The 15,532-nt window shown below is 37.8% G+C and overlaps 1 protein-coding gene across 1 annotated transcript; it reads right to left on the bottom strand.

The window, feature by feature from the left end:
* Nucleotides 1–5,044: 5,044 nt before the first annotated feature.
* On the bottom strand, nucleotides 5,045–15,405 carry rtn4ip1 (reticulon 4 interacting protein 1). The gene is given in 9 exon segments (NM_001016074.2): nucleotides 5,045–5,185; nucleotides 7,407–7,499; nucleotides 8,041–8,224; nucleotides 9,328–9,464; nucleotides 10,463–10,511; nucleotides 11,120–11,244; nucleotides 12,133–12,201; nucleotides 12,397–12,548; nucleotides 14,848–15,405. Coding segments are annotated over 9 exon segments (1,077 nt in total). The 5' UTR covers nucleotides 14,996–15,405; the 3' UTR covers nucleotides 5,045–5,065.
* Nucleotides 15,406–15,532: the final 127 nt, after the last annotated feature.

Genomic DNA, 15,532 nt, shown 5'->3' with positions numbered 1-15,532 from the left:
TCCGAAGTGCGCAGCAGGAGTGAGGGAGCCGACAGTAGGCGGCGCTATTTAAAGGGACAGCAGTGGACACGTCATCAACGCGTGTCCACTGCTGTCATTGGCTGGCGACGCGATCGGTGCGGCTCGGGGACCCGGATCGGTGAGTATGTCTATGTTTGCTCGTTGCCTAGGGGGATCTGAGGGGTTTACAAGCGCTGCGCTGCTTTAAAAGCGAGCGCAGCGCTTGTAAACCCGACAGTGCCATTGGACGTAGATTCTACGTCCCATGGCACTTTGGTCCCTTGGTACCTGGGACGTAGAATCTACGTCCCTTGGCACTTAAAGGGTTAAAGAACAGAATAAAAATGAATTGCCTCACAGCCTACAAAGTAATTTAGAAATAGAAAAGTTGGAAGGTGAACACTAGTCTTACCAGTAATAACACAATAAAATGAAGATAGAAACACACTCCACTATATATATATATATATATATATATATATATATATATATATATAGTATATATAATACAAGTCATAGATATGCTTTATATAACACTCAGTTAAAACAATAATAAGTCTAAATAAAAGATAAAAGAATCAGCCAACACAGAGCAGACAGATACGCTGCAATGGAAAAGAGGACTTTGGCTTTGAGGAAAACACTTTACATATCTGCCTTGGAGCTAGAAATGATTTACTTTTATGTTTTTAGTTATATTGTTACTGCAATGAAAGGTATTAAAAAAAATACTGTGAGAAGTTAAATACAATTGCAAGCAACATATTTCAGGTTTATCTTTTTCTAAATATCATGAAGATGTAGACAGATAAATGCAATAAGAATAAACAGCATGCCACTGCGTGGCGACATGTCTCACAAACATCAAGTACGCAGAAATAATTTTTAGCATTTGTCAGATTTTCTGCAATGTTTTTATGGAGACGGTTTGTTTTATGTCAATGACTGCTGGATTCCCTTGCAGCAAACCCTATTAAAGAAGCAGTACCCCCTTGTTCAACATGAGTGCAATGAATAGGGCTTGCCTGTTTTTATAATCATGAAATCTATGGTTTCGTTTGTTCTTGAGCTAAACAGGACAAACAGTGAAACTGAAGCAACTCTATGTATGCACTCTTGCTAACACAACAAAGAGAGCAGGAAGGGGAATCTAATTATCTACCGTGCAAGGAGCAAACATGGAGTAGTTTCAGTGTCCCTGAATCGCAAACTGAGCAGAAATTCAGAAGGCATTTTTGCACCATTATGAGGTTCACATATTTTCCTATTGTGATTCACAAGGATTATAATTGCATGGTATTTTTGTACAGTTTGTCAAACGTGCTGGAGATGATATAGAGCAAGCAAAAAAATATTCCACCTGTTCTTGCCTTAAAATGGGGTGCCTAAAGAGAGATGTTTTGTGGCTGTGATCTCTTCTGTGACAAGTCAGCCACAGGCAAGACCTGCCTTACAAAAGTCTATTAATAGGAGACAGTTTTCCCAGCACTCTGGTAAACATGGCATTATATTGAAGCAAACAGGTTATATAGCATATTGTAAACCACACTTGTAATGTAATGTAGTAGACTTGATGGTGATCCAGATATGGTGGTCCAAACTATGAACAGAGCTCTTATCCAGAAAACCCCAGTTCCCAAGCATTCTGTATTACAGATCCTATACCAGTATACAAATTGCAAACATTTCCTTCTTGATTCTCCAGATGTGTTAATCCTGGCTACCACTAGGTGTCAGCACAGAACTACCCGAAAGAATGGAATGCAACTTGTTTTGCTCTAAAAAAAAAAGACAATATAGGAAATGATTGTGATCTTTACAAACAGTAATACAAAGTATATTTTAAACAGCAGAAGTTATCCAAACCATTTTTGCTAAGTAAAACAAGGAAACTATCAAGCCTGAAATATAATTGCGTTGAAATATGCTACTGGTACTGCTGATAATTTGCCCTTCGCACACAAAAGTAAAGGCAGGATTCTTATATAAATGCTATATTCACCCAATAATAAAGTTCTAGTTTAACAGCTGAGATACAGTTAACAGGCAGGTACTTGCATTCCAAGCCTTTCCAGCTACTAAAATTCCTTTGCCTTTCTGCTCTAAGTATAAGGCTGATGCCACACGTGGCGTTTTTCTGCTGCGTTTTTTCTCAGCCTAAAAACGCCGTACAAGCCACACAGCCCGAGACTATGGAGTTTTTCAGCCTAGTACTGGTGACGTAAGCAAATCCTGTTTCCATGCTGCTAATATGCTAATAAATGTGAAATAGCAAAAAATGCTGCGTATTTCCGCTAGGTCTGGCAGCTGCCTTTGCGTATACATAGGAATAGCTTGCTTTGCAAATACTGGCGTATTTCGGCCTACATGCTAAGGCATTTTCTAGCGTATTTCTGCATTGTGTGGTTTGCTTCGAGTCTTTTCAAGCTATTTCTATGGATGATGATATCAGGCATTTTTCAGCCGCCGAGAGAATAAGAAAATACGCAGCGGAAAAACGCCACATGTGGCATCAGCCTTATAGAAGATTTTTCTCTCGACTAAGGGACTGGGGCCCTGCACTGTTTCCCTGACAGAGCAGCTATGATGAAGGCCATGATATAAGTATACCCCTCCCAGTCTGTGGATAAAAAGCAGCACACAGTAGACTTAAGGAGAAACTGAACAGTGTGTGCTGCAGATTTGTGCTTCTGAGCTGGGAAACAAATCAGACAAAATGCAAAAAGTGAGGTAGTGGCATAACTACTCTCCTTTAATGCCAAGATTCATTATAAGTGTCTCTGCCAAGTCTATTTAGGGAGATTTAAAGAATAAGTTAACCTCTTTTTGAAAAAAACTATAAAAAAAAAAGCTCTGTAACTGACAGCCGCACAGAGCATGTACAGGGAATAAGCAGAAAAGAAGATGGGGAGCTTTACTGGGGGCATCTTCAGATGCACAGATCTTCCCTGCTCAGGGGCAGTGGTTGCCTTGGGCTGGTACAAAATCTCAAAACATAATGTGCAATATTTTTTAGCTTTAGTTCTCCTTTAATTACATTTTCTTGTTTCTAGGATGAATCAGTGAAATGAATCATACCCATGACTGCAAGCTACATATAAGTGCACTAAGGAGGAGTTTCATAAATTTCAAGTACATTAGCATCTGTGTCATATGAGCATGATGCTTATTCTTTGATCAATTACACCCAATATACAAACCGGATTCCAAAAAAGTTGGGACACTAAACAAATGTGAATAAAAACTGAACGCAATGATGTGGAGGTGCCAACTTCTAATATTTTATTCAGAATAGAACATAAATCACGGAACAAAAGTTTAAACTGAGAAAATGTACCATTTTAAGGGAAAAATATGTTGATTCAGAATTTCATGGTGTCAACAAATCCCAAAAAAGTTGGGACAAGTAGCAGTAATGGGCTCAGATTGGGCTCAGGAATACTTCCAGAAACCATTGTCAGTGAACACAATCCACCGTGCCATCCGCCGTTGCCAGCTGAAACTCTACAGTGCAAAGAAGCCATTTCTAAGCAAGATCCACAAGCTCAGGCGTTTTCACTGGGCCAGAGATCATTTAAAATGGAGTGTGGCAAAAGAAGACTGTTCTGTGGTCAGACGAGTCACGATTCGAAGTTCTTTTTGGAAATCTGGGACGCCATGTCATCTGGACCAAAGAGGACAAGGACAACCCAAGTTGTTATCAACGCTCAGTTCAGAAGCCTGCATCTCTGATGGTATGGGGTTGCATGAGTGCGTGTGGCATGGGCAGCTTGCATGTCTGGAAAGGCAGCATCAATGCAGAAAAATATATTCAGGTTCTAGAACAACATATGCTCCCATCCAGATGTCATCTCTTTCAGGGAAGACCCTGCATTTTACAATAAGATAATGCCAGACCACATTCTGCATCAATCACAACATCATGGCTGCGTAGGAGAAGGATCCAGGTACTGAAATGGCCAGTCTGCAGTCCAGATCTTTCACCTATAGAGAACATTTGGCGCATCATAAAGAGGAAGGTGCGACAAAGAAGGCTCAAGATGATTGAACAGTTAGACAAGAATGGGAGAGCATTCCTATTCCTAAACTTGAGAAACTGGTCTCCTCGGTCCCCAGACGTCTGTTGAGTGTTATAAGAAGAAGGGGAGATGCCACACAGTGGTGAAAATGGCCTTGTCCCAACTTTTTTGGGATTTGTTGACGCCATGAAATTCTGAATCAACATATTTTTCCCTTAAAATGGTACATTTTCTCAGTTTAAACTTTTGTTCTGTGATTTATGTTCTATTCTGAATAAAATATTAGAAGTTGGCACCTCCACATCATTGCATTCAGTTTTTATTCACAATTTGTTTAGTGTCCCAACTTTTTTGGAATCCGGTTTGTAATAAATGAACGCCTCATACAATTTTACAAACCCAAACCCCAATAAACAAACTTCAGTTATGCCTACAATATGTAGTTATTGGACCTACTCAGCCTTATACCCCCTACTCACCCACACGGCCGATCTGAGCTGCTCTATGCAACTAACTCTCTAAAGCTGCTACCAAACTATAATAATCTGGTCTCAATGAAAGCTCAGACAAGCATCTCCTATGATTTATCCTCAGCTGGATGAGCTGCAGATTTGGGTGGCTGAGAAAAGGCAAAGTCAATCAGTGAGGAACTGGACAAATCAATCGCCTGAATTCTGAACACAGCACTCATTTTGGATACAAAGAGAATACTTGTGGGCCGGGAGTTGAGTACCCAAGGCATACTGGAGAAGACTGTGAGAGGTGATTGTAGTCTCATCCCTTTTGTTTACAATTATTTTTCAATGTTCAACATTTTGCCTTTAAAGCAATAATACGTCATTAAAGGTTTGTAAACACCACCGGGGCTTCACTTGTACAGCTGCAGCTAAATGTCACCATGGGTCCTTTCATATGTAAGTTTTTTGAGGAGAGCATTCGTCAATGACCACAATACTGAAGTAATGAGCCCGGTACAAACAAACAGCAAGGAAGCTTAATCACAGTACAAATAAGAGAAAACCACCAGTGGTACAAATATGCTAAATTTATTTATTGCTTTCTGTAACCTTAATGACAGTTTTGCCTCTCGCATGTCCTTTCTCCACTTTACTGAATGCATTAGGAACATCAGAAAATGAAAAGATTTCATCAATCACAGGACGAATCTGCAATGAAAATCAGACAAGTCATGAAAAGAATAAAATGGCCTTATGAGAAGAACATCCATTCTACCATACATACCAAAGATGCCAATTTAAAAGGTATTAGGGGTAATTTAGGAAGATGAGTGCAGTGTGCAAAGTGCATAAAAAAGCTGCAAATTAAAGTAGAAGGTAAGGTAAAAACTAAGTAAGCTTTATTAGAAAGGTTTATGTCAGGAGTGGCCAGACCTTTGCGTATGTATGCGACACAGCATTCACGCAGCATTTCCGCATCCTCGGCTTCATCGCGGTCCACCAGAAATCCACGGGGGATTGACTGGTGGACCACGATCGACGTATTGGCCACTCCTGCTCTATGTAAATACAGCCATAAGCACTGCACTGACTTCTCTGTCAAAAGAGAACTGAAGGTATGCCTGCAGTTTGAGATTAACTCTTTATTAGCCTTTCCTTCTCCTTTAACTATTTCTTTTTAACTTTTTATACTGCTGGCTTTGGAAAGAGCAGAGATCTTCAATAAAATGTTGCCTGCATTAGGCAGTGCTCTATCCAAAGGGGTTGCAGATGGAGGCACGAATGTATCACCCCTTATACCATCTAACTTGTGCATAATTCAAACACACACATTAGGGAGTAGTAGGGGGTGCAGGCTGCAACAAGGTCCTGTGCTAGAGTGCTAAGAACCACTTTTGTTCCCTCTACCACTTGTACACCGGGGAATGATAAATGACCCCTAATGTGTTTTAAAGACATGCAATTTTTTGCAATTTGGGTTTACTATCCCCTCAATAAATGTTATCTATATTTTACTTTTTTATATAAAATATATATTTTATTTAAACACATTATATCTGTGTGTGTACATGTGTGTTTGTGAGTTACAACATTCATTGATTTTGGCAGCAATACTATAGAGTTGAAGTAGATTAAGAGGCAGTATACAATGCAGTGAATCACAACAAGGCTGACCTGTAACTGCTCATCAGATGTATTGTGGAAGTAACCCTGGCCTAGCCAAAGGCATAAGGCATGGATTCAAAAATGATGATAACCACAATCTAAAGCATTAGTAAATTCTCATCTGTATTCACTGGCTGCTTTGTCTGCTTAATCCACAAAAGGCTGACCATTCAACATGGTCCCATAAACTCCTGTCACTGTCGAAAACAACTAACTCAAATAAAAAGGCTTCCGGTATTAGGGCTGTAAAGGTGGCAGGGGGCTGTAGCAGGCTGAATGGGTTATGATTAGTGAAGATTAAGGGAATAATGAGAACACAACCTATTTACAGCAGAGAATCAAACTCCTAGTACAGGATACTTTTGTTTGTTCTGGGAAGGGGGATTAACGCTAAACTCTGCAGAGAGTGCACAGATAATAGGAACTGGTATACATCTGTTTCTGCTAAAACACTATCTGTGTGCAAAGGTTTCATAGTTATTCACACTGATAGCTTTCTGCTATATAAAACAACAGTGCTACTGCTGCTTGAAGCTGGTTTTTGGCTATGGAAGCAGAAAAATAAGAAGTTTACTGTAACTTAAAGTTTTTTTTATTGTTTACAGCTAATTCCCAATATCCCTTCCAGTTCCTGTAGCAAACACTCAATAATTCTATCATGGATCTTTTTTTTTTGTTCTTCATTCTTTAATGCATTTGTATAAAGTCAGTGTTTGACCGTATGCAAGGTGTGAAAGAAAGCAACAGTGAAAAAACTACATACACTGCATAGTACTTGTAAGTCCAAGAAATTTCTGTTTGATTAACCATTCCCCCCCCCCCCCCCCAAATAAAAATGACTATACTGTACTGGATATAAGAAGCTACTTTAAAGGGCACATTTATCAAAGTACGATTGGATCCGAATAGGAAAAATTAGTATTTTAGAATTGTGCATATTCTCTGCGATTGTTTTGTTAATTTCCGCAACTTTTTCATACTTTGCGGCATTTGTGGGACAAAATCGGATTTGTCGCCATGAGTACGAAAGTTTCGGAATTCATTCAAGCTTCGGTATCATGACTTTCCTCGGGCCGGGTTGGAACTGCAGAGTGCCATTGAGTCCTATGGGAGGCTTCCAAAATCATGCAATGAAGGATCAAAGTCAGAACGTTTTGTGCGCGGTTTACTATTGCTAGGATACGCAAATTTCGGAACTTCAGAAATTATCGGATTTAATCCGAATTTTTTCTATTATGTCTCTAAATGTCATGTTATGATATACCTTTCCATCCTTAACAAGTTCTCCAATCTCATCCAGATACGGTCCACTAGGGGAGAAAAACACCCAACGATAATGGACTCCTTTGCAGAGATGCTGAAAGAAGGAAACCAAACATGACAACTTTCCTACATTTACTTAGAAACATGAGCAGTATGATTTAATGCTGATATAAATTAGTACAAGTGGGGGTTTATGGAAACTACAGGTATAGGATATATTATCCAGATTGCTTGGGAACTGCATTTTCCGAATAAGGGATCTTTCTGTAATTTGGATCATTACACCTTAAGTCTGCTAAAAATCAAGCAAACGTTAAATATCAATGTAAACATTAAATAAATAATTTGAAAACATTTCATTTAGCTTAGAATTGAGTTTGTAAGAGATGGTATTCACATAATTTGGCACTTTATGGATACTGGGTTTCTGAATAAGAGAACCCATATCTTTATTATCAAGTGGAAAATCACATCATTGGAGCGTTCCAGTGTATTGTCCACATGCTCCAACATCCTGTTGCCTTCTAGCTGTACCCGATGAGACAGGAGCAGTTAATTGGCAATTTATGGGATCCATTCTGCTCATAGTGGACCCCCACTATGACATAAATAATGAGATGAGCAGTAAAGGTTACCTTTACTACTTTGGAACTGAGAGTAACTCCGGTGCGCATCATGCCATCTGCTATGCCCAGTCGATCGTTGTTATAAAGAAATGGAGTTACTAGTGTTGCATAGGTGGCTCCTGACCATGGCTTAAGAAACTGAAATGCCAGTTTTTCAGTTTCTCCTCCAACATTGTCCAAAATTACATCAAACCTAGAAATGAAAGTATATACCACATGTCTTTGTTAGCAAGTAATAGAAATCAGTTTCATGGTTTGAAAGATTTTAAGACATTAAGTAATATTTAATAGTAACAAAATAATAATAACATTGTGTTTGTGCCTTGTTTGCAGTAGATGCAAATTAAAGGGGGACCTTAAATGGGTTCACCTTTTTAAAGAATACCACTATGCTGTCTATATTGCCACCTGGGGCTGCACAGTGGCTATTGTAAAACGTATACCACACTTTTTAGTTGAGAATTTAAGAGATAAAGTTAATAGGACTGAGCAGAACAGGCAGAAGAACCACAGTAGCCTTTGTGTGTAAAGTAAAGACCATGGTAACATCATGACACCAGTCACATTTAAGACAATTATGTTATACTTTCCATAGAAGCCAAAGAGACACAAGTTTAGGGCAGTCTGGGAACAGTGTACACAAAAAAATAAAATAAAAACATTTAAACATTCATAAAAATGATCATGAACAGCCAGACCGAAGATCAGTCTGTCACACACTATTTTTGTTGTTGGTGGCACCCTTGTGAGATATACTGGGGCATATTTACTAAAATATGTGTTAAATAGCACCAGTGTGGTCAAATCATCAATTAAAGGAAAGTTCTGATTGTTTGCTACAGTTTAGGGCAGTCTGGGAACAGTGTACACAAAAAAATAAAATAAAAACATTTAAACATTCATAAAAATGATCATGAACAGCCAGACCGAAGATCAGTCTGTCACACACTATTTTTGTTGTTGGTGGCACCCTTGTGAGATATACTGGGGCATATTTACTAAAATATGTGTTAAATAGCACCAGTGTGGTCAAATCATCAATTAAAGGAAAGTTCTGATTGTTTGCTACAGGTTACGGCACTGGCGCACTTGGTTCATTATGAGCCTGGGATGCAAGATGCTCTCAGTACAAGAATGTAATGCAATATTGCACCATATAGCATTATTATTTTGTGGAGATACATTCACATATACCTTAGTGCTAAAATAATATGCCAAACTGGAGTGTCCTGTCTCAAACAGGTTATTGCAGCAATTACTAGCACAGGGCAAGACTTCTGGCAAGTAAAAACTTACAGTTCCTGTGATTTCAGTTGCTCCGACAGCTGTGCAGCTTTGTAATCCACAATATCATCTGCACCAAGACTTTTTATAAGAGTAAATGCGTCTTCTGAGCAAACTGCTGTTACATGCGCTCCCCAAGCCTTCAATAACTTTATAGTGCACAGGAAAAAAAAATAAATTAGATAAAAGCCAATGTCAGGTCCATTACTTGACATATAATTTTTGTCAGAGATCCATGTATATAAGGTGATTACAGTTGTGGGCTGTAGAACTGTTCTTAATAACACCGGAGGAATACTGTCTATCCACACAGTGGCCTAACTGCATGCAATCAGTTACTCATTCATACAGAAAGTAAATCAAGAACAAATATGCCTTGATGCTCAGAAATAAATTTATTATATAAAATTATTAATATAAATGCCAATACCATCCAAATCATCTAAACAATAAAATATCATTATTCATTGTTTTGGCCTAAACTCAAGCCTTCATCAGGAACCCCTCTTGATGAACGCTCAAGTTTAAGCCAAAACATTGAATAAAGATTATTTTAATATTTTCATACCAAGTCCCGTGAGTGCTGGATGTTATTTCCTAGTACCAAGGCATTATTTTTTTTTCCCAAATGCAACAACCTTGAAATACTACATATAGTAGTCCTAACTATTTACATCTGGTCATTTTTCATAGGCTGGCACCTCCCCATCAGATCCTCCAAGCTCCTGTAAGAGGGGCTGCCATATTTGTGCAGCAGGAGTACATTAGAATTACAAGCTATAACTGAGAGGCTGAGATGGGACAGTCAGGTTGGCAAAACAGTCAGGTTTAGGAACTTCAAGTAACAATTACTTACAAAATCAGACCCAACAATGAAAAACATTGTTAGGTCTGATTTTGTAAGTAATTACACAAATATAGCAGCCCCCTCTTACAGGAGCTTGGAGGATCTGATAGGTACCATGCAGGGAGGTGCCAGCCTATGAAAAATGACCAGAAATAAATAGTTAGGACCACTATATGTAGTATTTCAAGGTTTCAGGTAAGGTTTTATGTATATTAATATTTTGAAAAGTAGTTTTTTCATGTCAGTATCACTTTAAGTCAATTTATGTTGAACAAATAATTTGAATAATTAAATACATACCTGAATAGCTGCAGTGCCTACTCCACCAGAAGCTCCAATAATCAGTACCCTTTGAATAAAAAGTACAGGATATAGAATTATTATTGGGGCTATCAGTCTCTGAGAAATGATGAAAGGGGGAAAAATTAATAATCCAATTTGGTTATACTATGCACAAATACACAGAGCTTTGCACTTACATATAATATTCCATTTTGATAAAATGATTTATTTATAACTGCAGGGCCTTTGCTTAAAATTTTGAGTATAATATTGAAAGCACTATTCTAAGACAATTTGCGACTGGTTGTCATTTTTAAAATCTTTGAAATTTCTGAATTAACTTATTCTTCTATTTATTGCACATTAATATACAGGGCCAGGTCTATGTTTTTTTTTATCTTTCCTATTTCTTAGAGTTTGGTTACAATATATTAGAGCCTTGATAAAAATTATGCTCTTATGTTTGCTTATTTGGACATAGAAGTGACATTTCCAGATGTGTGTGACTTGCTTTCGTATGTGATTAAGTTAACTGTAGCATTATATAATTATTCTTAAGGACTACCATATATTCATAAAAATGCCCTTAAAAAGGTGTCCAACCTTTTAATTCTTTGCATTCAAGTAACTGTTTATGGTTATGGCTATAGTAAATGGATAAAGCACAATACGCACCTCTTTCCAGGGCATTTTTCCTTATTCAGCCCACAGCTATTGGCCAAGGCAGCCCAAGCTGTAAGCGTAACATAGGGCAATGATGCAGCCTCTGTGTGGCTAAGTGACTTTGGCTTCATTGATATCTAAAAAAAATGCAACAATCAGATTAAAATAACACTTAGGGGCTGATTTACTAATCCACGAATCCGAATGAGAAAAATTCGGATTGGAAAACGAACATTTTGCGACTTTTTCGTATTTTTTGCGTTTTTTTCGTCGCCGTTACGACTTTCCCATAAATTGTCGCGACTTTTTCGTAACCGGTATGACTTGCGCGAATTGTCGCGACTTTTTCATAGTAAGTACAAATTCCGTGAATTGTCGCGACTTTTTCATTGCCATTATGACTTTTGAGAATTGTCGCGACTTTTTCATTGCCATTATAAGTTTCGTGAATTGTCGCAACTTTTTCATTGCCATTATAACTTTCGTGAATTGTTGCGACTTTTTCATAGCCATTACGACTTTCGCGAATTGTCGCAACTTTCGTATTGAGAGCTCGAAAAAGTCACGACAATTTACGAAAAATCGCAAAATACCGATCATTACGAAAAAACGCATTCGGGCGCTTTTCGGACGTTCGTGGATTAGTAAATGTGCCCCTTAGAATATCCATAGTCAAATGCATTATCTCCTGCATTGTCTCCTGCATTGTCTCCTGTTAAAGGGTTGTTCTGCTCAACTTACAATGCAATACACAGATTGTATGCTACTTAATAATCAGTTGGATGCATGCTGTACGCTACAATGGTTCTATGCAATCATGTAGAATGATCATACAATGCAGCCATGCAGTATGTGGATTATAGGAATTTTTAAGGGATGGTCTGTCAACAATATTGTACCGCATGTGTACAGTTTAGGGGAGATAAACACTATGTTGCATTTAGAGGAGTGTGCATGGCTCAGAATGTAGTTATTCTCCTATAATTAGTTATTTTTATATTGATAATTGAAATTACAATTCTTACCTCATTGCCACTTGTTACAACAAACTCTGCCAATGCACCCTGCTTCCATGGGGGAATTGCTCCCCACACCTTAAAAATATGCAAAAAAAAAAATGTAAAATATAATATACAGGTTGATCATACTAAACTCCAGTATGTCATAGGATACAATGTATCATTAGAAACTGCATGTTCCTGTCAGTGGAACTGCAGGTTCCTGAACCAATAAAGCATACACATCTTTACGGTTTTATCATGTCATTTTAAAGAGAAACACACACGTACCTGATCTCCAGGTTTAAAATAGCGTACATTAAGTCCACACTCCATGACAACTCCCGAAACATCTCTCCCCAGCACAAGAGGAAATTCACTACCAGAAGACTTCACATTTAGTGGATCACGAGTCATATTCAGACTTGCAGATCCATATCCATCTTCAAAAGCGAGAAATGTATTTAATTAAAAAAAGGTTTGTTTTTTTTTGCAATTAATGGGAATGATTAAATGCTTTCATTTAAAAACGTGGAACATGGAGTAAAAAGTGGGGTTGGAGTAAATCTAGTGCAACGCAATTGCTCCAAATGCATAACATTCATTTAAAATTACTTCCTTTTTGTCTGTAATAAAACACTACAGGTATGGGTTCCGTTATCCAGAAAGCGTTATCGAGAAAGCTCAGAATTAAGGAAAACCTATCTCCCATAGACTCCATTTTAATCAAATAATTCAGATTTTTAAAATTGATTTCCTATTTCTGTAATAGTAAAACAGTGCCATGTATTTGATTCCAACTATGATATAATTAATCCTTATTGGATGCAAAACAATCCTACTGGGTTTAATTTATGTTTTACTGATTTTTTAATAGACTTAAGGTAGAAGATCCAAATTACAGAAAGACCCCTTATCCAGCAAACCCTTGGTCCCGAGCATTCTGGATAATGGGTCCTATACCTGTACCTTGTACTTGATCACAACTAAGATATAATTAATCCTTATTAGCGGCAAAACAATCCTACTGGGTTTATTTAATGTTTAAATGATTTTAGCAGACTTAAGGTAATAGGTAATAGATCGCAACACCTGTAATAAAAGGGCAAACATTTTAAACTGAACCATAAAACAGTGCATAAAAATTTTAAATTTAATTTATAGTGCATTTATCAGAAGCTCCAATACCATTTATATAAATAAGCCCTTTGGAAGCGTAGAAGCCACAATTATTGCAGATAACAGATTAACTGTTTGGAATACAGTGGGAATTGGTGATCCTCTCCCCATCTTGGCTTCTGAGAGACACTGCCACTCTGAGAAGCTCTTTTTATACCCAATCATGTTGCCAATTGACCTAATTAGTGTTATTTGGTCTTCCAGCTCTTCGTTATGCTCAAATTTACTTTTTCCAGCCTCTTATTGCTACTTGTCCCAACTTTTTTGGGATTTGTTGACACCATGAAATTCTGAATAAACATATTTTTCCCTTAAAATGGTACATTTTCTCAGTTTAAACTTTTGTTCCGAGATTTATGTTCTATTCTGAATAAAATATTAGAAGTGTGGCACCTCCACATCATTGCATTCAGTTTTTATTCACAATTTGTTTAGTGTCCCAACTTTTTTGGAATCCGGTTTGTACATTGTAAGAAAATGTAGGGTTTACATGTCCTTTAAGTACTTTGCAGTAGCAGCAGGGCTCTTATTCCAAACACACGGACAACGAACAATGGCCTGGCTCAAAAATCAAAAGGTGAATGTCCTCCAGTCAAAGCCCCGATCTCAATAAAACGGAGAATTGTGGCACTATTTAAAGGAGAACTAAAATAAAAATGAATATGTTGTAAAATGCCATGTGAACTTACTGCATCAGCTTAAAGTTTCGACAACTCAGTAGCAAAAATTATCCAGTTCTTTACAATATTCACATGAATTCCCATCTTGGAAAGTGTCTGTGACACTCACATGCTCAGTGAGCTCTGGGCAGCTGTTGAGAAGCTGAGCTTAGGGGGTCATCTTAAATTATCAAGCAGAAAATGAGGCTGTTCTGTCATATAAACTGATGTTCTGATGCTGATTATTAAATGCTAATTGCACTGGTTTCAGAGCTGCCATGTAATATGAATAAATTACTAAATCTGCTATTTATTGTGGCATGTATAGTTTGTATACACAGTATATTGTAAGTCTGTCCCTAAGCTCAGTACCTGACAGCCACACAGAGCATGTGCTGAAAATCAGAAGCAAAGAAGATAGGGGAGCTACTGGGGCATCTTTGGAGGCACAGATCTTCCCTGCTAAAGGGTTGTGGTTGCCTTGGGCTGGTACAGAGACCAAAACATAATGAAAAACATTTCTAGCCTAGTCTTTAGTTAGACTGTATTTCTCTTTTAATAAGTGAGGTGAATACAAGTCATTCGACGAAGATGGAGCAAATTTGCCTATAAAAAGTGGTCAGAATCCACATAAACTGTGTAAATATATATGTATCCCACAAATGTCTGGAGTTTTTTGTTTGCTTGACTAGCTCTTGTCACAATAAAAATATATTTTCCAGTTTTTATGTGTGTGCTAATTATACTGTGTAAATCTATGGTAAATATACCAATTAAAAGAATGTTTCATTCAAGGATATTACACACCAACATGTTGTAGTGTCTAAGGTTGGTAACTGTTTATGCAAGGCACTGTACAAAGTAGAAAATGGAAAACGTTTTCTATAAGTAACAAGCAACTTACTTCTCATATTAACATCGATTGGATTTAAACTTGTAGCGTGTACTTTAATGATGACTTCATTGGGGTAATTGATGACAGGAAATACCATGTTGCTATTGAAACGCATCACGTCATTGCTCCCATACTTGTCTATAACCCATGCAGGCATGACTAGATTTCTCTTTAGAGAAGTGCTGAATTCCTGAACACACGAGCATCTTTGTTTCGCAGTTTTAAAGATTCCAGGGTCACCGAATCTGTGGCTCTTAATTCCACTAATTAGGTGCCATCTAACAATGTTAATCATTTTCGGCAGAGGTACAGCAGTAAAGCTAGTAAATGCTACGTGCACTTAATACTGCAGTAGAAAACGTATTCAAAAGATTTTCATAATTATGATTGTAGAAATCTATGCAGGCATAATGCGTCAACAACTAATAATATCCAAATATATAGTCATTATTCTATTGCTAATGATGCCCGATGTCGTGATCGCTACTCTTTTTTGCAGTTGTTATTCAATTAACCTCTCTTTGCTGCTACAAGTCTTCTTTTCCCCGTGTCCTCTATTAGCTTCCGCGTTCCAAGCCTCGTCCCTCTCGTCAAATGGAAACAGTGATAATTCAGCGGCTAGCCAATACCTGCCCTCGGCTTTAGTTCTATACGTGTTTGCCAATCAACACATGGCAGCTCCCGGTAGTTTCAA

Source organism: Xenopus tropicalis, chromosome 5 (assembly GCF_000004195.4).
Source record: "Xenopus tropicalis strain Nigerian chromosome 5, UCB_Xtro_10.0, whole genome shotgun sequence".
Classification (NCBI taxonomy): Eukaryota; Metazoa; Chordata; class Amphibia; order Anura; family Pipidae; genus Xenopus; species Xenopus tropicalis.
Note: the sequence above shows the minus strand (reverse complement) of the source record. Positions and strands in the feature narration are given on the sequence as shown.